Source organism: Ictalurus punctatus, chromosome 5 (assembly GCF_001660625.3).
Source record: "Ictalurus punctatus breed USDA103 chromosome 5, Coco_2.0, whole genome shotgun sequence".
Classification (NCBI taxonomy): domain Eukaryota; kingdom Metazoa; phylum Chordata; class Actinopteri; order Siluriformes; family Ictaluridae; genus Ictalurus; species Ictalurus punctatus.
Genome location: NC_030420.2, coordinates 33,867,740 through 33,894,808, shown reverse-complemented (window position 1 = coordinate 33,894,808; position 27,069 = coordinate 33,867,740). Strand labels below are relative to the sequence as shown.

Sequence of the window (27,069 nt, the reverse complement as noted above, 5' to 3'; positions counted from 1 at the left end):
CTTCCAGATGAATAAACTCCGCCCTCGTCCAGATCAATAAACTCCGCCCTTTTCCAGATGAATAAACTCCGCCCTCGTCCAGATGAATAAACTCCGCCCTCTTCCAGATCAATAAACTCCGCCCTCTTCCAGATTAATAAACTCCACCCTCGTCCAGATGAATAAACTCCGCCCTCTTCCAGAGAAATAAACTCCGCCCTCTTCCAGATGAATAAACTCCGCCCTCGTCCAGATGAATAAACTCCGCCCTCTTCCAGATTAATAAACTCCGCCCTCTTCCAGATGAATAAACTCCGCCCTCGTCCAGATGAATAAACTCCGCCCTCTTCCAGATGAATAAACTCCGCCCTCGTCCAGATTAATAAACTCCGCCCTCTTCCAGATTAATAAACTCCGCCCTCTTCCAGATGAATAAACTCCGCCCTCGTCCAGATTAATAAACTCCGCCCTCTTCCAGATGAATAAACTCCGCCCTCGTCCAGATGAATAAACTCCGCCCTCTTCCAGATAAATAAACTCCGCCCTCTTCCAGATGAATGAATTGAAGCTAACAAACGAACCATGTTTGCTGTTGTAGAGAAAGACACGCCCCTGGGGGCGGGGCATACACTGTGTTCTCATTTAATTGGTCGAGCTCAAGACTAGTTCAGGATGAGGTCAGAATTTTTCACAAATATTTCCCCAGAACTGCTGAACTATAAAATAAAAAAGAAGAATATCTCTATAAAACGACATCTAAACTATTTTCTTTTTCGAGATGGACAAGTAGCTCTGAAACACCCCTTTAGATTCCAGGGGGCACTTTAATATCCGGTTTGGTCTATAATGTCCTACATAGTGCCTGATGTCCATTTTGTTCTTTATTGTTTGCTTCTCCGAACGTTCTGCTTGATTCTCCTGACCCTCTGCTCTTTAACGTTATGTCCGTTTGATTTTTTCCCCCTGGTTTCAGCTCTACCCTCCTCGAGGCTTCAGGACGGCCACCAGAAACGTGGAGTGAAGCTGGAGAAAACGAGTGGACCGGAGAAAGTCCGTCCACAGACCGGACAGAGGAAAGCATCGAAAGGAAAGGTCACCGTGGAGGTCAAGCCGAAGACAGCGCGGAGACCGGTTAAAACCGTAAACGTGTGACGCGTCACGATTAATTCATGTCATAAATAAAGACGAATCGCTTTACGTGATCTCTTCATGTGTTTCACAGCAGCCTCTACCTGCACAGAAGAAGCATGCACCTCCACCTCCACCTCCACCGAAGACCAAACAGCAAGCACCTGAGGTACTTGGGGATTTGCCCGTAGCCACTCCCCTTGACACCTTCCCAGATGTATTCGACTACGATGACCACGATGACGATGACTATCTGGAAGATGCTAGCGACGCCGACGAGGATGACGAGGATGCCCCAGTCTTACACAACCGTCGCACCAAAACTTCCTCACTCAGCAGAACTGCTGCGTCTCTCGCCCGGAAGCCGACGATACCTCTATTCCAAAAGCCCCTCCCTCCTCCCCCGAGGCAACCCAAACTTTTATCACCTAGTGGAGGTGTTAGAGCTGGAGGAGGTGTGGTTAGAGGCAGAGGGGGCGGAGCCGACGTCGTACCTCGTCCTGTTATCCATCCCTACACTTTTATGGCGTCCCTCCCAGCGGGATGTCTCCTGTCTGACGCTCTGATCGCGTGCGGAAGCACCGGATTAACCAGCATGCCTCTCATCAAAGACGCCGGCATCCGAACACTTTACCTGGCAGGTGAGCTGGTACAGACAGCCAGATAGACAGGTAATAAGGAGAGGAAGATCCTGTTTTCTCACGCACACACACCTGTCTGTCTGTCTGTCTGTCAGATAATAAGATCAGTAAGATCCCGGTGCGAGCGCTGCATGGCCTGCCCAATCTGCAGTGGCTCGATCTGAGCAAGAACAAACTGGATGACACTTCACTGGGGCTGGACGTGTTCCGGGTGAGAACACACACACACACACACACACACACACACTGTTAACAACCACACACTTTGGTGGAGGTTCACACACCACCCCACAGTAGATTATTTTCCTACAGCAGCACGTCCCCAAGTCTTTTATTCCTTTTACACCACAGCAATCTGCCAAGATCACAACCTTTCATTTATTAAAGAACAACACGTTTTAATTCGATACATTAATACGTACATTTAATGTATCACTTCCTGTTCTCACTTACGTTACAGCAGCTATAAACGGCCGTTCCCTCACCAGCCCTCTCTTTATTCTCTCTCGCGGAGTTAATAAGACAACAACAACAACAACAACAACAACAGTGAAGATGTCGGAAAACTTAAAGTTACCTTTAAACTTCACCTCAACGAGCTGACACTGGAGACTCCTTCCCATAAATGTCTAGGTTTTTTTTAAATCCGTTCACGTGGAGTGTCCGCTGTACGGTACACGCCCCTGTGAATGAGCTGTTGCTATAGAAACGATAACGTATTAGAGCGAGCGCATTAATCTGCAGCTGTTCTACTGTCAGAGCTGCTGTTATAGAAACTTCACCAACGCCTTCTGACCAATCAGAATCCAGGATTCTGTAGCGTTGTCGGGTAAGATAGATGTAACATAAAGACACTCTTATTGACGACTAAAAGAATGAGCCGGAACGTAACACGGGTCTGATGGTTGCAGCTCGAGTCCAAGTTTCCGTGAAGCCCAGCTCTGCACCTTTATCTAACCTCTTACATGCGTCAAAATAAAACGTGTAATAAACACGTGCACAAATAGCGAGTCGATGTGACACTTTTGGTTGGAACAGAACTCTCACCTCATTGTTGAAGTAAACGGGAGAATATTCAGCGTGGACAAACACACAGCGAGCAAACGCCATGATGTCAAGTTCGCTTTTCTCACACACGTGTTACCAATTCTGGCTCCGTCGAGGCTGAGAAAAATGACGATCGCTAACGTGTGTGTGTGTGTGTGTGTGTGTGTGTGTGTGTGTGTTTCAGAATCTGACCAAACTGCGTCGTCTGAATCTGGACGGGAACAATCTGACCAAAATCCCCCCGCTGCCGCCATCACTGCTGGAGCTGAAGATCAACGACAACAAACTGAGCGGACTCACACCTCACAGCTTTAAGGGTACACACACACACACACACACACACACACACAAAACGGTGTGAGGATGATGAAAGGACAGGGCCGGCATCGGTTTGGTTCTTTGCCCTGAGAAAGATGGACTCTGTGTATTAACACCTTGCTCAGGAGGATAGGAATGTGGTTTGGATCGTTGCGTCTCGTCTGGCAGGTCTGTCCCAGCTGCTGACTCTGGAGCTGGAGGACAATCATTTCCATGATGGGAACGTGTCCCCGCTGGCGTTCAGGCCCCTCAAGAATCTCATTTACCTCCGACTGGATGATAACGACTTCAGAGCCATTCCCTCCGGCCTGCCTGCATCACTGAAGGTTATTACATCATCATCATCATCATCAATGATTCGTTCCAGTGGTCCAAAATATGTATACTAAGCCCCACCTACCTGTGAAAAACACACCAAAAAAAATAAACATACTGTAAAAAGGGAATTTGTAGATTTTGGTAACATTTTGTAATTGTGTTTAATACTTTGGAATAAAATAACCTTCTAAAACTGTTTATTTCTAGAACATCAGCCATTTTGATGATCCATCCCAACGCTAGAACACACAGAAATCGTTCATGTTTACGAGTCGGGAAGTTCGTAATTACGAGTCGGGAAGATCATAATTACAAGTCCGTATTTACGACGTCAGGTGCGTCGTGGAAGTCCGTTCGGTCGCAGCAAGATGCCGGTGTACCTTCTCGTAATTTACTACAAAATAATAAAGCAAGGTCGTTCTTGTAAATGAAGGACAAAAGAATGTACATCAGGTGTGTTCTGCTATTGTTCTCTTCTTCTTTTAAAAAAAATGCTTTTAATCAATGCACGAAGCCGCTGTAAACTTTACCGTTACATATTGCGTAACTGTACAACGCTGTCGTGTTTTGCGCTGGCGATCAGCTTGTGTTATTCCAAACGTTCGATTTCAGCAAACTTACCATCAACTCCAGACGTTACGGCCGTCGACTCCGCCGTGTTTTCTTACTGACACGCTGAAAGGAAATTTCCCCACTCGTAATTACGACTTTGCGGTGGCGTTCGTGTGCGTTCGACTCGTAAATACCATCTTTCTGACGTGACTTGAACGCACCATTATACAAAGCGCTAACTAATACGCTAGCTACTGTACTGTATGTACTGTGTATCTATATATGTATATACAGTATACGCTAACCACTAAAGAGTCTATTAACTAGCATTAGCAAAATATGAGGACTTTTAAAATGATTTTGTAGAAGCTCTTAAAGAGAGTTTATGCGTTCTCATGACGTGGTCTCTTCTATCAAACAGCAGCATTTGGGAATTAGTCTTGTTTGTTACCACAGTATCTTTTGGGTCATGATTCTGTGTGTGTGTGTGTGTGTGTAGGAGCTGCATCTGTCAGATAACCGGATCGAAGTGGTTCATGCTGGACTCCTGAATAAGACAGTAAACCTGCGAATCTTAAATCTGAGCCATAATAAAATCCGAGAGGACCGAATCGCCCCGAGAGCGTGGATTCACCTGCGGTCAGTCACTTCCTTTACTTTACTGATCCAAGCTTCAACTTTAAATAATTTTATATCATTTATAGCCAGAATCGGTACGCATTCAAAGGTGACTGTTATCATCATTCTGTTATGTCAGTGGCTTTATCCGGCGTTTTACGTCACCGGACACCTGGTCCAACCGATATCTAGAACAAAAACCAGCGAAGACACACGTCGACCTCTAGAGGGCGCTGTCTCATCCGTAGTACCTGTATGATTGATTAGTCAGTGTTCCGTGGGATCCTGGTTGTAGTTCACACTTGGTTAGTCGCTGTCTGAGGGGGACATGTCTCCGTTCTTTTCCTTCAGTAAGTTGGAGACGTTGGATCTGTCCCATAATAAACTGGTTCACGTCCCGTCCTTCCTGCCGGTCGGTCTCGTCCAGCTCGCGCTACACCACAATCAGATCGAGAGAATCCCGGGATACGTTTTCGCTCACATGCAGCCCGGCCTCGTCTCAATCCACCTCTCATACAACCGCCTGAGGGAGGACGGCATCAACGAAGTGTCCTTCCTCGGTCTTCGACACTCCCTTAACGAGCTGCTGCTGGACCACAACCAACTTCGAGAGATTCCTCGCGGGATAGTCCAACTCCGCGCCCTCCACGTCCTCCGCCTCAACCACAATTACATCAGGTCAGTGCGCACTCCTCACACACACTCACCCAAACTACATCAGGTCAGTGCGCACTCCTCACACACACTCACCCAAACTACATCAGGTCAGTGCGCACTCCTCACACACACTCACCCAAACTACATCAGGTCAGTGCGCACTCCTCACACACACTCACCCATGACTACAACAGGATATTGTGTATAATGTGTGTATTTATATGTACTTGTGTGTGTGTGTGTGTGTGTGTGTTTGTAGCTCGGTACCCATGAACGCTCTGTGTGACATCACCGCCCGTGACGACTCCCCCCTGCTCTCCATTCACCTGCAGAATAACCTGATTGATCGGCGTTTAATCCCGCCCACTGCACTCACCTGTATTAAAGAGTACAGCAGCGTCATCCTGCATCCTCAGAGACACGAACAGATCTACGAGTGAGCACACACTCACCCTCAGCTCTTATCCCAAATACATTCACGTATCGAACCGAGCGACAGGTGACAACAGGACCTAGGAGGCGGGGTCATTCCATCGCCGTGACAACAGAAGTTATTTACATGACGATATTAATGCAGTAATGATCTCTATTTTTAAAGTGTGTTTCATTACCAGTCCAAAATCTCCGAGCGCATCATCGTAGCCGTATTCCGATTTTCATTTAAACGTGTTAAACGTGTTAATCTGATTATAAACAAAAAAATCTTCTTTTTAAAAAAAACAATAAAACAGACTTTCACAGACCAGTTGAACAAATCTTTTTTTAAAGGAATTACTTTTAGAAACATGTGTAATTAAGAATTACTCAAAAAATGTTAAGTCAAAGCTAGCGAGACGTGCGTGACGTGCGAGACGTGAGTGACGTGCGTGACGTGCGTGACGTGCGTGAGATCAACCGCGAACTGAAGCTACAGAGACTCGGCGTCTGTTCGCTGAATTTTAAGTTCAAGAAAAGCATTTTTAAAAAATTATTTAGTGGTGTTATTTACATATTTATTGTTATTAGATGTTAAATAAAACTGCTTTAAAAGTCACGGGCTAACTCTCTCAGAGGAAAATATTTCTTGTAATCGTGTACTCGCGTATATTTAACACTGTAGTTTGGGTCAGTGAATAATACGACCTACAGTCCATATGTGAATTTAATCCAGTTTTGCTTTTCAGTGCCTCGCTTTTCTAATGACCTTAAAGCCCTAACCTTCCCTGAACCTTTCCCTCCCCTGAACCTTTCCCTCCCCTGAACCTTTCCCTCCCCTGAACCTTTCTCTTCCCTGAACCTTTCCCTACCCTGAACCTTTCCCTACCCTGAACCTTTCCCTCCCATGAACCTTTCCCTCCCCTGAACCTTTCCCTCCCATGAACCTTTCCCTCCCCTGAACCTTTCTCTTCCCTGAACCTTTCCCTCCCCTGAACCTTTCCCTACCCTGAACCTTTCCCTCCCCTGAACCTTTCTCTTCCCTGAACCTTTCTCTTCCCTGAACCTTTCTCTTCCCTGAACCTTTCCCTCCCCTGAACCTTTCCCTCCCCTGAACCTTTCCCTACCCTGAACCTTTCCCTACCCTGAACCTTTCCCTTCCCTGAACCTTTCCCTCCCCTGAACCTTTCCCTCCCCTGAACCTTTCCCTACCCTGAACCTTTCCCTTCCCTGAACCTTTCCCTACCCTGAACCTTTCCCTACCCTGAACCTTTCCTTTCCCTGAACCTTTCCCTCCCATGAACCTTTCCCTCCCCTGAACCTTTCTCTTCCCTGAACCTTTCCCTACCCTGAACCTTTCCCTACCCTGAACCTTTCCCTCCCCTGAACCTTTCCCTACCCTGAACCTTTCCCTCCCCTGAACCTTTCCTTTCCCTGAACCTTTCCCTTCCCTGAACCTTTCCCTACCCTGAACCTTTCCCTCCCATGAACCTTTCCCTCCCCTGAACCTTTCCCTCCCATGAACCTTTCCCTCCCCTGAACCTTTCCCTACCCTGAACCTTTCCCTCCCCTGAACCTTTCTCTTCCCTGAACCTTTCCCTCCCCTGAACCTTTCCCTCCCCTGAACCTTTCTCTTCCCTGAACCTTTCCCTCCCCTGAACCTTTCCCTACCCTGAACCTTTCCCTCCCCTGAACCTTTCTCTTCCCTGAACCTTTCTCTTCCCTGAACCTTTCTCTTCCCTGAACCTTTCCCTCCCCTGAACCTTTCCCTTCCCTGAACCTTTCCCTACCCTGAACCTTTCCCTACCCTGAACCTTTCCTTTCCCTGAACCTTTCCCTCCCATGAACCTTTCCCTACCCTGAACCTTTCCCTACCCTGAACCTTTCCCTCCCATGAACCTTTCCTTTCCCTGAACCTTTCCCTCCCCTGAACCTTTCCCTACCCTGAACCTTTCCCTACCCTGAACCTTTCCCTCCCATGAACCTTTCCTTTCCCTGAACCTTTCCCTACCCTGAACCTTTCCTTTCCCTGAACCTTTCTCTTCCCTGCTGCATTTATCTCCTGTTTCACAGCAAATGCTTTCATTCGTTTATTCTAACCTGTGGTTTATAACCATGTTTAAAGATTCTTACATGATAACACACTGTATATTACAGATATTATTCAGATGTTTGCTGTGATAGACTGTGTGTATGTATGTGTGTGTATGTATGTGTGTATGTATGTGTGTGTGTGTGTGTGTGTGTTTATGCGTATAACGTGTGCGTTCAGTATTACCTTCTTTCGTTGTGTGCTAAGGTTTAAGAGTTAAGTTAGTTTATCTGCATTCTGCTTTAACGTGGCTTGGCTACGTGTGTGTGTGTGTGTTTGTTTGTGTGTGTGTTTATGTTTGTGTACTATGGTCTGTTGTTACGATGTACTAAATAAAGTTTCAGACATTGCAGAATGCTCCTGCTGTGTTTGGCAGTTAGTCGCTTTAACGGAATACAGGCTCACACACACACACACACACACACACACACACACACACACACACACACACACACACACGTCCCAAGTTCATATCCCAAATTGAAAATAAAAAAAGCTCTTCATTTATGCTACTCCAGAATTTTTTTAATCTTTACATGCTTTTTGTTCATTTTAATATTTTAATCAAAACATTGTTTAAGGGGAAATCAGGAATTAAGCTTGATAATGATCCAAAAGAGAATAAAAATAAGAATACAATAAACAAAATACAAAGGTATAATATACGATAGACTGTACGTATAGAGAGGAGGGGGAAATTGCTGCACCACGTGAAGCTGATCTTTTAGGATTATTACTTCACACTTCATGAGACGATCTCAATAAAACCTCTACACAGACCGTGTGACAACACGAACACGTGCGCTCTTCATTTCAGATTATACGACGAAAACTCTAGACCTACGATTAAAGTAAATGACTATGTTCTGCCATGCTGGGTGCGCGGTGAATGGCGCACAGAATGCCCGATCATTTTCCTTAAATAGAAACAAAAATCCGGTATGTATATCACACATTAAGCAAAATGTAACAGAGTTATAACACAAAACAGGTGAACCCAATCAAGGAAACAAACCAATCGGTCAGTTCTTATGTTCAATGCACCGGAATCAAAGAGGACTGTGGCCGAATGCGCGTTGTGATGATGTCACGGGATGCGTCTCGGCCCAAGTTTGCGGTGATTTAAAAAAAAATGGTAAGCTCTTCCGAACATTACGGAGTTCGCTTGATTTCGTTTTTAATTTCTGCGATCGCGAAATCGTGAAATCCTGGAGGGACTGAACGATGAGGAACATAGGAAGTAATCTCCAAGGAAACGAATGGCACCATATGAATGGTATGGTGTGATGTTTTTAAAGAGCCTGTGGGTTCATCTAAGCCAGCACATTTAAAGAATTTAGGAGCTATTTTTGGAGTCGGCATTTCTGTGAAATGTAATATTCTGTATGCTGTTATATGACAGCATTGGTGGGAAATTGATCGTGGTAGGAAATTTTTTTGCAGCAAACCTACAGGTGCCTGATATACAGTACAACTTTTTACAGTGTGCAGAACCAGCGGGGGAACGTGGCAGGGAGGCCTGTCCTGGCACCCAGGTGAGGGAATGAACTACGTCTGGCTGTCTTCTGAACTACCTTTGAACTACCTCTTCAGCATCCATTTCAATATGCATTTGAAGAAACCTCTCAACTCGCGAACTAGCTTCTCTTGAAGAGGGTTGATAGTATACTCGATAGTATTCTTAGACCCTTTTTGACGGAGACCGTACAGTAAAGCAGTTCTTTAATTCACCCTGGATCTGCTAAATTCTGTAAATATTAATGAAAAACTCCCTGAGATGCAAGGAAGGAACCTTGAGAAGAACCACAGTTCAAAAAGCAGGCAGAACCCTGTAAATCTACTGTAAACCTACTGTAAACCTGTAAATCTACTATAAACCTACTGTAAACCTACTTTAAACCTACTGTAAATCTACTGTAAACCTACTGTAAATATACTGTAAATATACTGCAAACCTACTGTAAACCTACTGTAAACCTGTAAATCTACTGTAAACCTACTGTAAACATACTGTAAATATACTGCAAACCTACTGTAAACCTACTGTAAACCTGTAAATCTACTGTAAATCTACTGTAAACCTACTTTAAACCTACTTTAAATATACTGTAAATCTACTGTAAATCTACTGTAAACCTACTTTAAACCTACTGTAGATATACTGTAAATCTACTGTAAACCTACTGTAAACCTGTAAATCTACTGTAAACCTACTGTAAATATACTGTGAATATACTGTAAACCTACTGTAAATCTACTGTAAACCTACTGTAAATATACTGTAAATCTACTGTAAATATACTGTAAACCTACTTTAAACCTACTGTAAATATACTGTAAATCTACTGTAAACCTACTGTAAACCTACTGTAAATCTACTGTAATTCTACTGTAAACCTACTGTAAACCTACTGTAAACCTGTAAATCTACTGTAAATCTACTGTAAACCTACTGTAAATCTACTGCAAACCTACTGTAAACCTACTGTAAATATACTGTAAATCTACTGTAAACCTACTGTAAATATACTGTAAACCTACTGTAAATCTACTGCAAACCTACTGTAAACCTACTGTAAATATACTGTAAATCTACTGTAAACCTACTGTAAATATACTGTAAACCTACTGTAAATCTACTGTAATTCTACTGTAAATCTACTGTAAACCTACTGCAAACCTACTGTAAACCTACTGTAAATATACTGTAAATCTACTGTAAACCTACTGTAAATATACTGTAAATCTACTGTAAACCTACTGTAAATCTACTGTAATTCTACTGTAAATCTACTGTAAACCTACTGTAAACCTACTGTAATTCTACTGTAAATCTACTGTAATTCTACTGTAAACCTACTGTAAATCTACTGTACTTCTACTGTAAATCTACTGTAAACCTACTGTAAATCTACTGTAATTCTACTGTAAATCTACTGTAATTCTACTGTAAACCTACTGTAAATCATTGTGCATTTTTACGTTCATGGAATACAAATGAATCATTAACTCCATTAACAGTACTTAGTTGTGTAGTCAGTGTGGTTGAACTTTCCTATCGTGGTCACATCGAGCACTCCAAAAAGTACACTGGCTTTATATAGGAACTTTGTCCAGATTTGCTCTACATTTATTTTGTACATTGATTAAACACATGTCTCAATGGCACAGCCACTCACGTTGGGTGTATATATATATATATATATATATATATATATATATATATATATATATATATATATATATATATATATATATATGTGTGTGTGTGTGTGTGTGTGTGTGTGTGTGTGTGTGTGTGTGTGTCCAAAGTGTGTGAGTGGTTTTTTTATCATCTCAATTTGTGCTCCCTCTAAACCACCATCTATCCACTACATCGTGCACTATTTTGGTTTTGTTCTGCAATCATGTGGACACAGTATCGAGTCAGAATGAGGTATGCAGAATATCCATAACTCGGTGTGGTATTTAGAAATTTATATACTGAATGTATAAGGGTGTGTGGTTTGGGACATATCTCAGGTTTACGTCGGGAGGACTTGTCCATCACTTTACCCCTCCTGTAGTGTGCGGTACTTAGTAACGTTGCATCCCGGGTCCAGTTGTGACGACGCAAGACTGGACTCCATATTGTAGAGTCGTGTAGATCAGAAGGAACCGTTTGGGTCGTTATATTTAGTACGGTTCCACTTTAACCCGGTTTACGTGGAGGATTAAGGGTTAAGTGGAGACAGGCGGATCTGGATCTGGATGTGGATGTGGATGCGGGCCGCAGTGCAGCATGTGATTACAGAGGCAGAGTTTCAGAGTTTTATTCTCCTCATGACAGTGCGCCGCTGAGTTATTCCTGTCCTGCTCTTTAAGTGGTAATGCGCTGCCACAGCACTGACGCTTATTTTATACTCTTCCCGGCAGCCTCTACTCGCTCGCTTTGTCTTTCATCAACTCCCGGCCGACGGGTGGACAAATTTCTGGAATGATGCTATAGCGGGACTGCAAACTTTACGTGGGTTGCATACACATACACAAACACACAGACTTTACTGTTGTAGATGGATAGATAGATAGATAGATGGATAGATGGATGGATGGATGGATGGATGGATAGACAGCTAGATAGATAGATAGATAGATAGATAGATAGATAGAAGAGTTAGTGCATTTCAGCAGTTACCTGCCTACACTGAAAGCTTGTCAAGGTAAAGACGAGATCCCTCCCAGGGGGTTTTGATGCATTGAGTGTCAGGTGTTTGGGCGCGGAACGCGACAGAACAGTCGTCTGTTAAAGTCTTTGTCTAACTAACGAGACGTTCGGACTCGAAAGACCAGCTCTAACGTTTTTCAGTGTGTACGTTCTGGCAAAACTGCAGTAAGAATGTGTAACTTTTGAACTACATCCAGGACGAGGATCACTTACTCTCAGTTTGGAACCGAAAAGGGGTTTAGAATGTGGATACTGGCAAGTACCCCATGTGCTAGGAGCCAGGCCAAAAACAACCTTCTCCAAACTCAGTAGTGGGAATACTGGGTTACTTAAATGATTACTGTACTAAACAGAACCTAGCGTGAAGACAGAAACCCTGGAGATATAGCACGTTTATTTAAAAGATGGTGGGAGAGGAAGTAAAAAGGGGAGCATGCAGGGTGGTTCTGCAGGTTGTGAGGGATTCCTTCTGGTTTGGTTAATCTACAAGGTGGTTTTGCGGACAGTGGGTTCTGAGTGGTTAGACTGCAGCACAATGTCTATCAGCACTAACTTCTAACAGTATTGCCAGAGGTACTAGACATGCAAAATATTCTTTTTAGCCTAGCATCTAATGGGAAATGTCTAGGGTGGAGATATATACCATAGCAATCTTAAGTGCTCATTATGTTAATCTGGGGCATAGGGAAAGTGTCAAACGTAGGGTCCTCAATGAGCTACCAGAAGATTCATACTGTTCCTAATGTGGTAGGCAACGGATCAGGGCCCAGAGTCTGCATACACATGTGATCAAATTGTGTGGGAGTTATTATTCAATAATTCATCATCAGTGAATGCTTTATCCTGTTCAGGCCGGTGGTAGATCCGGGGTTATCCTGGGTACACCACCTGCAAGAAGGGATACATGCTGGATGGGATGTCTGTCCATCAAGACATCACACACAAACATATTTGCATGGCATTATAAAGGGGAACTTTAAAGTTGTCAGTCCGCCACGTTTTTGGACAGTGATGAATCTGGGGTGCCTGAAAAAAAAAAACCCCACATGGACACGGGCAGAATAGGCAAACTGGACTCCAGACTCGAACCCTGGAGCTGTGAGATGGAAGCATGGCTACTTGTTGCCCCACATTGTAGGGTCCTAATTTTTTTTTTAACACACAGCTGTACCAACCTGCTGCCCCAATGTACCCTTCGCCAACTTTATCAGTATATCAGGTCTCCCATATGTGAAACAATAACGTTAAAGGGTTGTAGTCCTATAAAGGCTGAAGGACTGTGCAATCTCACAGTCAGCAAGTAAGACCCATGGGCCAGCTGGAGGTCCAAACTGCATGGCCTTGGTATTTCAGTGAAAGGCTTGACCAGATTCCCAGTTTGTTGGTGGTAAACCAAGGTGTGGAAATGGCTTACACTCATCCATTTTTATGAGTGGCGTGCTATCAGAATATCTTTTGGGATCCTGGCTGAACAGCAGCAGCAACGCATGAGCAGCAGGGAACTAGCTGTTCTCAGAGCGCTGCCTTCAGGTGGTATAGTCCATGATGACAAGAGTGTATATACGTTTATATGGCTGCAGCCCAATGGTGTCTATTTTGATGTGCTCCAAGGCACCTTGTCAAAAGTGAAGATAGATAGCTAGATAGAGAGATAGATATAGATATAGATATATTTAAACTAGTACTATCAAATCACTTTTACTTATAATTTTTAATTGATTGTTTTTACTCATTGTATTCGTAGTTAGGGGTTAGGGGTTAGCACGTCCGCCTCACACCTGCAGGGTCGGGGGTTCGATTCCCACCGTGGCCCTGTGTGTGCGGAGCTTGCATGTTCTCCCTGTGCTGCGGGGGTTTCCTCCCCCAGTCCTAAGACATGCATTTTAGGCTGATTGGCGTGTCCGTAGGGTGTGTGATCGTACCCTGGGATGGATTGGCACCCCATCCAGGGTGTCCCCCGCCTTGTGCCCCATGCCCCCTGGGATAGGCTCCAGGTTCCCCACGACCCTGTAAGGATAAGCGGAACAGAAAATGGATGGATGGAAATTTATCCCCAATGAGCAAGCGACGGTGGCAAGGAAAAAAAAAATGATTTGCATTCTAATAAAAAAAAAAAAAAAACTTTTTCTTTTAAAGTACCCCAAGTTTACCCCAAGACTTAATATTTGGCCCATCCATCTTCCATAGTGACACAGATGTGTAAGGGCCCTGATCTATCCAAATAGCTCATGAAATAAAATCATGCCTGTTCCTCTACCTTCATCCGTCCGTCCATCCATCCATCTCCGTCCCCTCCCTTACTCTCTCTCTCTCTCTCTCTCGTTCTCTTTTGCACACAGTGGGAGGGAAGTGAGTGTAAGTGGGACTGGTCCGTTTGGGCTCTGTGTAGAAATGCCCTCATCTCCTGGTGTTGAGTTGCAGGGGTTCAACACAATGAGGAAACACTGAAGCTCATACACACAGAAGAAGGATCTGTCACACCTGCACACTCTTTAGAGGTAAGAAGACTCATTATTTACAGATCAGCACTCCAGTGTCTAGGTCTATTGCGTCAATATCCGCGTGTATTCCTCATAGCAGTAAAAATGTTTTCATTGAACTGGTGTTTATTTAGTCTGCAATTTTGGCCAAAACTCCAGTGGTGCTTTAATTCATGTGGGATTTGTATTCTAACAGAATTCCAGTTCTGAGTCACTCGGCTTATTTTCTAGACGTAGAATTCTCAGCACTTGGGCTCGATGTCTTCGTAGACTAAACAATTATTAGTCTGAATAAAGTCTCTAATCTGTGGTGCGTTAAAGCCACCTTTGTGTCTCTGTCTGCGCCTGTGTTTAAAGTGTCGTGTTTATTATGGGGCGGAACACCTGAAACAGTGTCAGGGTTGGGTGCTGGGTGTGTTCGGGTGCGCCTCTGTGTCCCGAACGAACCGCATGCTTTCAGCTTTGCCTTTTCCAAAACAGATTCTTATTTCAGGACACTGTAATCGTGTAATCACAGAGCGGCTGATTCTGTGAGCGTCGGCGTGGAGAGAATCACCAGAGCTCATGCTTTACGGACTGACAACGATAACGTTACTTTAATAAAAAAAAAAAAAGAAAAGAAAAAAAAAGAAAGACAGAACCGGGGTGAATACATCCTTGAAAGAAAGAGAGAATGAGGTAGAGAGAAATGAAAATAAGGAAAAAATGGAAATGACCGAGGCGGAACAAGAACAAGAGAAAATTGAGAACCTAAACCGAGGGCACAGGGGAGGACGAGGGAAAGAGAATGAGAGAGGGAAAAAATGAAAGTAAGGGAATGAGAGAAGAAGACTGAAAGGTAGAGCGAGACGAACGGAAAACCTTACTTCCTGTTTAAGGGAATAAAATAAGGAAAATGGATGGAATGAACGAGAAAGAGAGAACAAAGGGGAACGAGGGAGGAAAAGCTTGAAAGGATGAATGGAATAAAAAAATGGGAAAGAGAAGAGGGGGGAAAGAGGAAGGAACGAGGGAACAACGGGAAATGAGGTATAATGAGAAATAACAAGGAAGAGAAAGAGAAAACGAGGAAAGGTGGGAGTGTGAGAGAAAGAAATCATGCAGAAAGAGAAAGAGAACCGTAGAAAGCAGAAAAGGAGTGTCTATGGATGAGGGGGAAACCAGGAGAATGATGGAACAAGGGGGAAAAGGGAGAATGAGAGAAAAAGAGAACAAAGTAGGAAGGGAATCTGAAAATGAGACAGAATGAAGGACATGAGAGGAGGGACAGAATGAGAGAATGAGGGAAGAAGGGAGACTGTACAGAATCACTGCCATCGGTTTCTTTCTCATCTTTTGCAGCCTTGCGCTTCCCATCTTTCTCCTCCAGCAGCCATGACGACGGTCGTCGTGACGATGCTGCTGCTGTCAGCATCGCTCCTCCTGTCCTCCGCTCTTCCTTTCCAGCAGCGAGGATTCTGGGATTTTGGCGAAGATATCGATGTCAAAGATCTGATGACGATGATGATGAAGGACCAGGAGGAAGGCTCGGGGTTTGAGGATGTCGCTCTGCCGGAGATGCCAACGTGTCCGTTCGGGTGCGTGTGTCACCTGAAGGTGGTGCAGTGCTCTGATCTGGGTTAGTATTACTGCACGCATCGACGTCCCCTAACAACTCTGAAGTGTGCATCCTACAGTGTGTAACTTGGTAATTTGTCACTCCGGTAAAATTCATGACTTCCTTCTCACTCACTCTCGAAGGCATTTCAGAGCAGTGCCTTCTGGGTAAGTAGGCGTGCTCCTAAAGCCTACAGTGATGTCAGTGTGATCCCTCTTGATCCTACTTGATCTTAAGAAATTTAGTCAACCTGAAGCAGGAAAAAGAGTACAAGGGGACGAGGGGACGGTGTTGGAACATCTTTACCTGAGCTTTTCAGTCCCTCCAGGATTTCGCGATATTGCGATTCCAGAAATGAATGCACAATCAAGAATTTCCACAGATTTGGGCCAAGACGCGTCATGTGACGTCTTCACAACGTGCATTCAGCCAAAGCCCTCGATTCACACGCGTCGAACAAACATCGCCGCGAAAGTGCGTGCAAAACAGTTTAGTGCGACGGCAATTTCGCCAATTCGAGTAGTTTTCCACATAAAAGAGTACGCGAATTGCATCGCGCATTTTTAAAAAAAAAGATGCAGAAAAATCAAGAGTTTTGTGGCCGCAACGATCACAAAAAAAAAAAAAAACCTCTGTGAAATCCTGTACTGGCTAATAACTGCACTGTCCTCACACACGGTCAACCGGGCTGAACTGAAGGGAAATGAATGAGGGAAAGTATCCAAATAGCATTTAAATAGACTTCACATAAAAATGGCCAAGGACATCAAATCAGAGGAAGTGGATGAGATGATATACTAAATTGGAACGCGCCCGTAACTTCACCCGAGCTGATAAAGTAACGGAACGGCTCTTTAGATATCCAAAGGGATTTGTCAGAAGAAATAAAGAGGATGTGGATGAGAGGAAGAGTTAATCCAGTCTCGGAACATGGCTCAAAACCAGTCGTGGAACACGGCCTCCGTTCCGATTTGGAGCCCGTCCCGATCCCGCGAGGCAAGAATACACCCCGGGCCATGCGAACATGCGTTCACACACCATTCACCCCAATGGCTGATTTAGCACGGCTAATCCACCTATCGGCACACTTTCGGGAGGTAGGAGGAACATGGAGAAACCCATGCAGGAGCGCATACAAAAGTCCACACACGCTCATGATCAAACGGGCATCCTGGAGGTGAGAGGAGGCAACGGTACCCGCTGTTTAGAAGTGTGCAAAGGTGAGTGGACAATTAGTGACAGAAGAATTGGATCATTTAAGTGAGAAAATAAAGGTTTCAGGTTGTCTTTAAGATGGCTGACCAGACCTGGCCGAGGAGTGTGCCTAAATGGAAGTGTTTAAATCGTCAATATCCTCTTTATTTTCCCGTAATGTCCCACTTTTCCCCCATCGTTTCGTCATGTACAGTTTCTGACAGCTGTGAATCGAAACGGCGCGAAGGTAAGCGTCCAAAAATGAGGACGGGAAATTAAACTGCGTGTTGGAATGTGAACTCTGGCTAACCACATGAAACACCATGTAGGGAGAGAGGAGTTACTTTACTCTCTGGATGACAGACATTAACATAACCCCAGTGTGTGTGTGTGTGTGTGTGTGTGTGTGTGTGAGACACCTGTGCACATGGTATTTTATTGCAGACGTTTCTGTTTATGGTGTTATTACATGGCAGCGAATGTGCCATAAACACCGACGCCCGTCTCGCCATCACCCATGAAGTCCAAAAGTAGCTGTTTGAAAATAATTCACTGGTTACCATGGTAACATCAGGACCACATGACAGGTTCTGATTCACAGATGTGTGCAGGATGTGTGGAAAGAATGCCAGTCTCTCTTTCACTCTAGTTCCATCCGTCTGTCTGTCTGTCTGTCTGTCTGTCTACCTCTGCTTCCATTCCTGTCTCTCTCTCCATGTGTCTGTCTCTCATTATATATTCGTTTCTTCCTGTCGCTTTCTCTGTTTCTCCGTCTCTTTTTCTCCCTTCTCCATCTGCCATCGTGCTGTGCTACGTGGAGCCGCGATAGTCCGGCTCCATCGTAATTATATGGAGACACACACACACATGTGCGCGCAAACACACACACACATACACGTACACATACAAACACACACAGGCCAAGCACTCCACAATTTACCCAACGTTTCCCAAATTACTGCTTTCTGAAAACTTTACAAGTGAAAATAAAGCAGTTAGAAGGATGTTTTCGAGACCCAGTCTACCCGGCCCGCTTTATTAGAGTTTATTTACAGACTGCAGGTCAGCACAATCCCTAGACCATTCTACTTGTGCGCAGTTACGGTTAAATAGTTTGTAGCTTTCCAAGTATTTTATCTTACCTTTGCTACGTTTTCATTCAGTTATATTCTTAGAAACGAAGAAGTATTCCCCCCCCCCCCCCCCCAACCGTTTTCAGTGGTCTTGGCTTCAGAGTCTTTTCTCCGATGCATCACTTTAACGCTGCAGGATGTAAGGGCTTGGAATAATGGATTCCCTGGTGGAAAAGTTCTATTTTGTAATGAAAAACAAAATCAAAACCCCACCTCTCGGTCGCTCCGTTCGGGCCTCACGGCTTCAGAGATGGCTCCGACTCCCATGGCTTCCATGTCAGTTGGTGCCATCAACTGACATGGAATATCTCTAGCTAGCTATCTAAAATACACCGTGGAGAACAACGCTATCACGTACATTCTCTGTTCTCTGTATATTTTATAAGCTAATCTGTATGTATATATATATATATATATATATATATATATATATATATATATATATATATATATATATATTTTTTTTTTTTTGCATGTTTTCATATATATTCATCAGCCTGTGAAAAAAACAACAACAACATTAGGCACAAGCCAGATAGTGTTAGCCTACTAACTAAAACACAGGCCAATAAAAACAGCAGTTCAAGCAGACACCCTGGATGACTGACTGACAATATCACCTGATATTGTGCTATTTTAATGCTGTATTATTCAGTTATACATCTAAATAAACCATATATCTGTATAAAACAAACAATCCGACAAATGAATAAATAAAGCTTTATACAATCGACCAGCACTGGGACACGTCACAATGTTGTAGTAAGTTCAAACGTGAGTAAGTAAGTATTAATGAATGATTTTTGTGTCTGTTTTGCATTGCAGGTTTGATTTATGTGCCGTCCAACATCCCATCTGATACGCTGCTGTTGGACCTGCAGTGCAACGGCATCATGGAGATCCGTGAGGGAGATTTTAAAGGCCTCAGTAACCTCTATGTAAGACTAAAATTACCTAAAGTCCAAAATAAGTCCTGAAATTACCAACAGGCTTCAGTGTTTTTAGTAGCACATTTTAGCTTGTAATTACATTTCAAAACGACTAGCGAGCTGAAACAGAATTAGGGTTTTTGAGATTTTGCAGTAGATATGTTACATATTTTCTTCTGTTCATTTCTTTTCGTTAATTATTTCAGTCAAATAAATATTGACTTGGGTGATTCATGTAATTATAAGACTAAGTCTATCTAGGCTAGTAAAAAGAATCACACCAAGGCTGACTAATGAGTCCAAAACCAAGATTGTAAGGACTAAGACACAGGCCAAGACGCAGAATCTGAGTACTGAGACCCAGACCATGACCCAGAGTTTGAATACTGAGACACTTCCCAAGACCCAGAGCGTGAGAACTGATTGAGACACTGCCCAAGATCCAGAGCCTGAGTACTGAGACACAGTCCAAGACACAGAATCTGAATACTGAGACCCAGACCCAGATTGTGAATACTGAGACACTGCCCAAGATAGAGAGTCTGAGTACTGAGACCCTGAACAAGACGCAGAGTTTGATTACCGAGACCCAGACCATGACCCAGAGTCTGAATACTGAGTCCCAGACCTAGATTGAGTAGCAAGACCCAAATTCAGACCAAGATTCTGTGTAATAAAACTCACACTCAATCTATGACAAAGACTAACAAGACCCAGAAGTAGACCAGATATGAGACCCAAACAAATGCCTAACCCTGTGCAATTATACCAGTCCAGTATTCTGAAAAACGAAATCAAGACTCTGAACAAGACTTAGTAAAGAGACATAGAACCAAATGCTACAGAGCAAGATCTAGAACATGACTCTGATTAATGTGTCCTAGGCAGAGCCTCAAGACCCAATTTCCAGTCACACCAGCTCCAAATTCGGAGTAACACCGATACACCTATACCAGGACTCTGGTAATAAGATCCAGACCAAGACTGAGTAAGATGTTGAAGGTCATGACATAGCAAAACCTCGAACAAGACTCTCAAACTAGAGTCAACACCAGTAACAAGACCAGTAACAAGACCCAGACCAAGACTCATTAATAGTTGCCTAAACATTTTGTAAACCCATTCCTTAAAAATTGTGTTTGTGTGTGTGTGTGTGTGTGTGTGTGTGTGTGTGTGTGTGTATACCAGGCGCTAATTTTGAGGAGTAATCTGATCTCTCGAGTTCACCCTCGTGCCTTCCTGCCTCTGAAGCGCTTGCAGAAGCTCTACATTTCCCACAACCTGCTCACCTCCATCCCTCGCAACCTGCCTGCATCTCTTGTTGAGCTGCGTATCCATGACAACCTCATCCGGAAAGTAGCTGCAGGGACCTTCAGTGCCCTAGGGAACATGCATGTGATCGGTGAGATATCTATATATATATATATATATACCCGTTTAGATATACAGTACGTACCTCTAGACGAGTGAGCTCTGTGGGTCGCTGCTCCCCAGGTGGCCATTGGTGGTATTGCAAACATTGTCCAAACCATAAAAACACACATAAACCAGTCGCTCCGGGATTTTGTGATCGCAGAAATTAATGCAAAATCAAGCAAACTCAAAAAGCTTACAGGTTTTTCAAAATTACCGCAGAATTGTGCCAAGACACGTCATGTGACGCCATCACGACGCGCATTCACCCAAAGCCCTCTTCGATTCACGTGCGTCGAACACGTGTACAGCTAAAAGGTCTCATTTACCAACTCATCACTGTGAAAAATCACGCGAAACTATTTTGTGCGATTGCAATTTCGCCAATCCGAGTAGTTTTCCAAAAAAAAAAAAAAAAAAAAAGCCGCAGCGCAATCAAGCGTTTTTGGCCGCGACAATCACGAAACTCGGCGAAATCCTGTACGGACTGATATACTGCACATTAACACCCTAAAGAGGGTGATCCAGTAACGCTACCGCGTCGAAAGTCTTGTCCTTTAAGGTACGTAACAGAACGTAATGTAATTTCAGGTATTTTATACAGTCATAAATATATTCCAGATACAATAGTAAATCTTTTAAATACTGCCGAGTCAACGTACTTAACTGAACATTATAACCAGTCTAATCTAACAAGCTAATTTGCTTACCTAATATTTGCAGAGAAAATTTTGCTAGCCAACAATTAGCTAAAATACGTAGCGTTGGACACCACATGATAGGCTAGACCAGGGGTTCCCAAACTTTTCCATGGCAAGGCCCCCCCAAATGGCATTAACATTTGACCGAGGCCGCCCTTTTGCAAGACGTCTTTAAAACACATTAAAAATACAGACTTCTGAATATATCCCCCTTTTAAAAAAAAAAAAATAATTATTACATCTTACATCTTTACATTACATTACATTAGGAATTGATTGTGTGTGTGTGTGTGTGTGTGTGTGTGTGTGTGTGTGGTTGTCTGAGAGTGAGAATTTATTTTTCACACCAAATCGTTGAGGCTCCCCAGGCGCCCCCTGGTGGCCCCCACTTTGAAAACCACAGGGCTAGACTCTCTTTACATGGATAACTGTTCAAGATATGTCTCACAGTGATGTCTCAGCAGTTTTCTTGTATTGTGGGCAGAAATGGGTCGTAATCCCATCCACAACAGCGGATTTGAGCCTGGAGCATTCAAGGGTCTCAAACTGAACTACCTACGAATCTCCGAGGCAAAACTCACCGGCGTACCAAAAGGTAACATGGGTCACACAAAGGGTGTCGACAAATCCACTAACAAATACCGTTCTATATTTCTACGTACTGTGCTAATATAACATGCTAGTCATTAACTCATATCAACTGAATGGTTAAATGGTTAAACTGAATGGTCTCAGCGTTAAATAATCAACACGTGTTCGTTTTTGGACTTTAAGGCTGAAAGTGCTGTCGACGTTATAAAGTCAGCACATTTAGAATCATGTCCTGCATCCAAATGAACTTACTCGAACTAGTAATTATGTTTTCCCTGGACTGAAACACACTATTGTGTTGGTATGTGTTGGTCAGATTTGCCAGCAAGTCTCCATGAGCTCCATTTGGACCATAATGAGATTCAGGCCATCGAGCTGGAGGACCTAAGCCGATACAAGCAGCTGCAGAGGTCAGACTGATTCACGCCATGACACGTGGTGCAATATTAAAAATACATTTTCTCTCTGCTCTATATATTCGGAATGCGGTACACCTTGTATATGAACGTGGAACATCTGTAATCGTACAACAACTTCGCAAGTTCAACGACTGTGCAAGCAAAGCACGTCTGATATGAAATACTCCATATTTACAGACATATTGATTATACACATTCATTACCGAGTCATATTTGATTGGTGATATTTAACACTATAAAATTAAATCATTTGGCATAACTCCTACTTAGAATTCACAATTAAAATAACCGTGTGCAACATAAATGTTGCTAGCAGATGTTAAACTACCAAAAATATCCCTGCTACAGAGCACATACACTATATTGCCAAAATTATGTGCACCCCTGACCTTCACACCCATATGTGCTTGTTGAACGTCCCGTTCCAGATTGATTCTCCCTACACTGTTATAACGCGCTCCACTCTGTCTTCTGGGAAGGCGTTCCACTAGATTTTGGGGCGTGGCTGTGGGGATGTGTGTTCGTTCAGCTACGAGAGCGTTAGTGAGGTCGAGGTCAGGCGCTGATGTTGATGCGAGGAGACTCCGGTTCCAGTTCATCCCAAAGGTGATGAGTCAGTGGGGATGAGGTCAGGGCTCTGTGCAGGAAATTCGAGATCTTCTACCTTCTTCCGACCTTCACACACCACGTCTTCACGGAGCTGGCTTTGTGCACAGGGGCGTCGTCGTGCTGGAACCGGTTTGGGCCTCTTAGTTCTTAAGGAGATTGTAACGCTACAGCGTACAGGGACGTTCTATACAACCGTGTGCTTCCGACTTTGTGGTAACAGTTTTGGAAAGAACCACATATGGGTGTGATGCTCAGGGGCGCACGTACGTCATATAGTGTACACCTTCATCACAATACGCCACTTAACTACACTTACATAGATTTTTTTTTTTTTTAAAGAAAAAAATGATGCATTATAGCTAGCATAACAATATACAATGATTAGCAATATACAATGTGGTGTTTAAAACCAAACACCACAACCTGCAAAACTACAACCTCTTTACAAAAGAATTCAGTACGGTTAGGACAGTATTAGTAATACTTAATTAAAATATATATATATATATATATATATTTCAATTGCATTAACACACACCTTCTCCCATTGCATTCTCCCTTTCACCAAAGAAAGAGAACTAAAATGGGGTTATCTTTTCTTTTCACCGTGAAGGGATCGACCCATTGTAAACAGGTAGGAGGTGTAAAAAATTTCAAACGATTACAGATATTGAAATATATCATCTGAATTAAAATAATACATTCTGCTGCCACGGAAAATAAAGAATTATCACATAATTTAATGAACCCCCCCCCCCCCCCTCCTCTTTCCAGCCGCAATGGTACATTCCACAGAGTAAAATGGAAAGTTAAAAATAAGATGCTTAACGTGGCAGATCATACAATAATTCCTCTCTACCCTTGCAAACGTCGATCCATATCAAATGGAAACACGATGCCATCTTGTGTCTAAACACCACACAGCAGGTTCAATGTTTAAAATATCGTTTTCTCTCTCTACAGCTGTGTTGATAAGGTTCGTTACTTTGCACCGACTTTCTTTTTTTTTTGTCTGCGATTAGGCTGGGTCTCGGGTCGAATCATATCCTGCATATTGAACGCGGTGCGCTCTCTTACCTGCCCAGCCTGAGAGAGCTTCACCTGGACCACAACCGCCTCTCCAGCATCCCCAGTGGCCTGCCCAACATCAAATACCTGCAGGTACGTACCGTCCTGTATGTGTTACCATAAACCGGGAGGTGTTCACTAGCTGAGCTAGATTTTCTTCTTAATATTAAGAAAACTGTGAAGTAAATAAAAGTCTGGTATAAAATAATGACTCAGTAACTCCATTTCTTTTGTGCAGAAAGAATAGAACCCCCTCCCTCCCTCCCACCCCCCACCACCCTTTTGCATTAATCCAAACTTTACGCTTTATAATTTATGGCCATAATGTGTCCCAGCCCCACATACTGTATAGTCTATATCTAACTACTTGGAGATTCAGTCAGCTTTTAATAGAGAAAAATCTATCTTGCGTACGTCCGACCCAGATAGCTGAGAAACTGGGCCAAAATAAGGTTGTACTTCATTATGGCGGGGGCAAGTGAAAGTGGCGCAGTGGTAAGCAGCCACATTTAAAGTTTCTAACAGCTTTTGCAATCTGGGTCCAAAAATGGCCCGAGTGCAACAAATGCATGTGTGGCATTTCAGTTTGAAGCCAATAGTGGCCGAGCTGTAAACATTTGGTTTTACGAGTCCTGGCTAAATTCTAGCACCCAGATTTGGAGGTGGGCCGGACAAAGTGCTAGGTGTGAGCCATTACTGGGCCGTTACTTATCCTTATCGTATCGCCTCGCTGTTGTAGTGGCGTATGCGGCATTCATTATGGGCAGTAGTGGCTCAGTGGCTAAAACCTCGGGGTACTGATCAGAAGGTTGTGAACTCAAGGTCTGGCGTCTCCAAGCTGCCACTGTTGGTCTTTGGTCCAGGAGTGGTGTATTATGGATGACCCTGTGCTCTGACCCCAGATTCATAACAAACTGGGGTATATGACGAAAAGAATTTCACTGTAGTTGTCTTCCTTTTCTTGTACATTTAAATACGGGAAACTCCCAGACGAACGGCTCGGTCTTGTAGCGTTCACAACCTCCTGATGGTTGCGAATATGTTAGTTGTGACGCAATGTTAATGTTCCGCAATACAGCCTGTGAAAGTTGCAGTATTATATTGTTTCCATGCACAAGCTTGGAATTCTTTATAAAAAAAAATCCTGAACATCCCACCGACAGAACACATTATGTCCAAGTTATCTATAGACGTTATCGATAGGCCATTTATTAAGGTTTGGATTAACCTTGTGAAATTCCAGTGACCAGTCAAACAGGCGGCTGTGGATCAGGTGGTAGAGTGGGTCGTCCACTAATCGTAGGGTCGGCGGTTCGATTCCCGGCCCATGTGACTCCACACGCCGAAGTGTCCTTGGGCGAGACACTGAACCCCGAGTTGCTCCCGATCTCAAGCTAACACCTTACATAGCAGCTCTGCTACCATTGGTGTGTACTTCACGGACCCCTGCAGGTCCCCGGACCCCATTTTGAGAACCACCGTTCTAGGTTATTTACCTAATGATAGACTTCCATATTTTCCAGCTGCCTAGCAACAATGTTATTACGACTTTAACTACTTTGACTTGTTCGTTTTGAAAGTATGAAGCCCCTCTGAATGGATTCGATTCGATATTAAATATTTCACGTGGGGAATTTCAGTTGATCAGGTCTCTCTCTCTCTCTCTCTCTCTCTCTCTCTCTCTGTGTCTACCCGTCTTTCTCGCTCTCCTGCAGGTGGTCTATCTTCACTCCAATAACATCACCTCAGTGAAGGTGAATGATTTCTGCCCGACGGGGTTTGGGGTGAAGAAGGTCTTCTATAACGGCATCAGTCTGTTCGGGAACCCCATTGAATACTGGGAAATTCAACCTGCCACCTTCCGCTGCGTCACTGACAGCATGGCCGTGCAGCTCGGCAACCATAAGAAATAGATACCCAGTGCTCACACGCACACACACACACACACACACACACACACACACACACACACAATAAAAACAGCACACAGTTAAAAACACAGACTAAAAGACTCTTTTAGTGTCACCTTCTTACCACATGTTTTATAACATCATTATAACACTTCATTTGGGTCATTGTTGTATGTTTCTGATTAACGCTTTAATTTCCATGTTAGTTCGGTCCGTTGTCCTACATCCTGCATGTCGCCTGTCCATCCTGATCGAGAGGAAGCTGTTCTTGTCTGTCTGTGTCAGTCTTAGCGTGCCTTCACCGCAGCTTCACTATACTTTACGCACTAATTTAGACCCCAGAGCGCTTTAATAATGTCAATAAATCACCCAGATTTTGTACAAATGAACCGTGACTGATTTGATCTGATTTAATCTCATCTCACATAAAAGACCACGGCAATTAAAACCGTATATTATATCTCCTGCAGTGCATTTAAAACATTTACATATATTACTTACCAAACAGATGAACAGACTGCAATTCGTCACCAATAAACAAATTTTCCAAATTACGGTGTCTTGAATAAGTAGGTTCTTTTTCACCCCTTTGAACTTTTCCACATTTTACAGTGCTATGACGTAGAACCGAACTTACTCGGGATTACGTGTCAATTTTTTTTTTCTTTAATCGTTCGAATGAAGAATGATGTAAGTGTAAATGAATTGCACATCATTAGCATATTTTGCAGGTAGCAGAGTTTACAGCCCTGATTTAGAGAGTTTATTGATCTCTTTTGACCCCTAAAGCAATAACAGAGAAGCTCTTTTTTTTTTTTTTTTTGATCTTTCAATTCATTTACAGTCCACAGGACCATTTTACTTTAGAACCCAAATTCCGTTCGGGCAGGAGTAGAACCGACCTGTTTGTTCGACGCTCCTGATTTAGATCAACGTCGTGTACTTGATCACAGTAACGAGTGTTTATATACCCAGTCGTGTGTGTGTATATATTCTGATGTCCTGACAGTAAAAGAAAAGAAATATTTTATTTCGAAATACGTATCAGCTGTAGAGA

The 27,069-nt window shown here is 43.5% G+C and overlaps 2 protein-coding genes across 8 annotated transcripts in view; both read left to right on the top strand.

The window, feature by feature from the left end:
* The window catches only part of si:dkey-6n6.1 (uncharacterized protein LOC100170811 homolog), a 9,803-nt gene extending 1,682 nt beyond the window's left edge, over nucleotides 1–8,121 (top strand). The window contains exons 3-10 of one of the 6 annotated variants that reach the window (XM_017468351.3): nucleotides 953–1,119; nucleotides 1,205–1,748; nucleotides 1,844–1,959; nucleotides 2,980–3,112; nucleotides 3,282–3,439; nucleotides 4,483–4,622; nucleotides 4,953–5,279; nucleotides 5,518–8,121. In XM_017468351.3, coding sequence (XP_017323840.1) covers nucleotides 953–1,119; nucleotides 1,205–1,748; nucleotides 1,844–1,959; nucleotides 2,980–3,112; nucleotides 3,282–3,439; nucleotides 4,483–4,622; nucleotides 4,953–5,279; nucleotides 5,518–5,698 — 1,766 coding nt within the window. In that variant the 3' untranslated portion in view covers nucleotides 5,699–8,121. Of the gene's footprint in view, nucleotides 1–952; nucleotides 1,126–1,201; nucleotides 1,749–1,843; nucleotides 1,960–2,979; nucleotides 3,113–3,281; nucleotides 3,440–4,482; nucleotides 4,623–4,952; nucleotides 5,280–5,517 lie in introns of all 6 variants that reach the window. The other 5 variants (XM_017468349.3, XM_017468348.3, XM_017468354.3 and 2 more) reach the window with 5 other exon arrangements.
* A 6,191-nt stretch (nucleotides 8,122–14,312) lies between these two features.
* On the top strand, nucleotides 14,313–26,401 carry bgna (biglycan a). Of its 2 annotated transcripts, none has more exons than XM_017468355.3 (8): nucleotides 14,313–14,466; nucleotides 15,790–16,066; nucleotides 19,198–19,310; nucleotides 20,490–20,703; nucleotides 21,900–22,010; nucleotides 22,323–22,416; nucleotides 24,057–24,195; nucleotides 25,818–26,401. In XM_017468355.3, the coding sequence occupies exons 2-8, from the start codon at nucleotides 15,823–15,825 to the stop codon at nucleotides 26,013–26,015; spliced, it is 1,113 nt and encodes a 370-aa protein (XP_017323844.1). In that variant the 5' UTR covers nucleotides 14,313–14,466; nucleotides 15,790–15,822; the 3' UTR covers nucleotides 26,016–26,401. The 2 variants fall into 2 exon arrangements, with proteins under 2 accessions (XP_017323844.1, XP_047011707.1); XM_047155751.2 differs by having other exon boundaries at nucleotides 14,318–14,466; nucleotides 15,818–16,066.
* Nucleotides 26,402–27,069: the final 668 nt, after the last annotated feature.

Coding starts and splice junctions, on each gene's coding strand:
- bgna (XM_017468355.3), top strand. CDS start 15,823: ATGACGACGGTCGTCGTGACGATGCTGCTGCTGTCAGCATCGCTCCTC. Junction 20,704..21,899: donor AGGGAACATGCATGTGATCG/GTGAGATATCTA, acceptor TATTGTGGGCAG/AAATGGGTCGTAATCCCATC. Junction 22,011..22,322: donor ACTCACCGGCGTACCAAAAG/GTAACATGGGTC, acceptor TGTGTTGGTCAG/ATTTGCCAGCAAGTCTCCAT.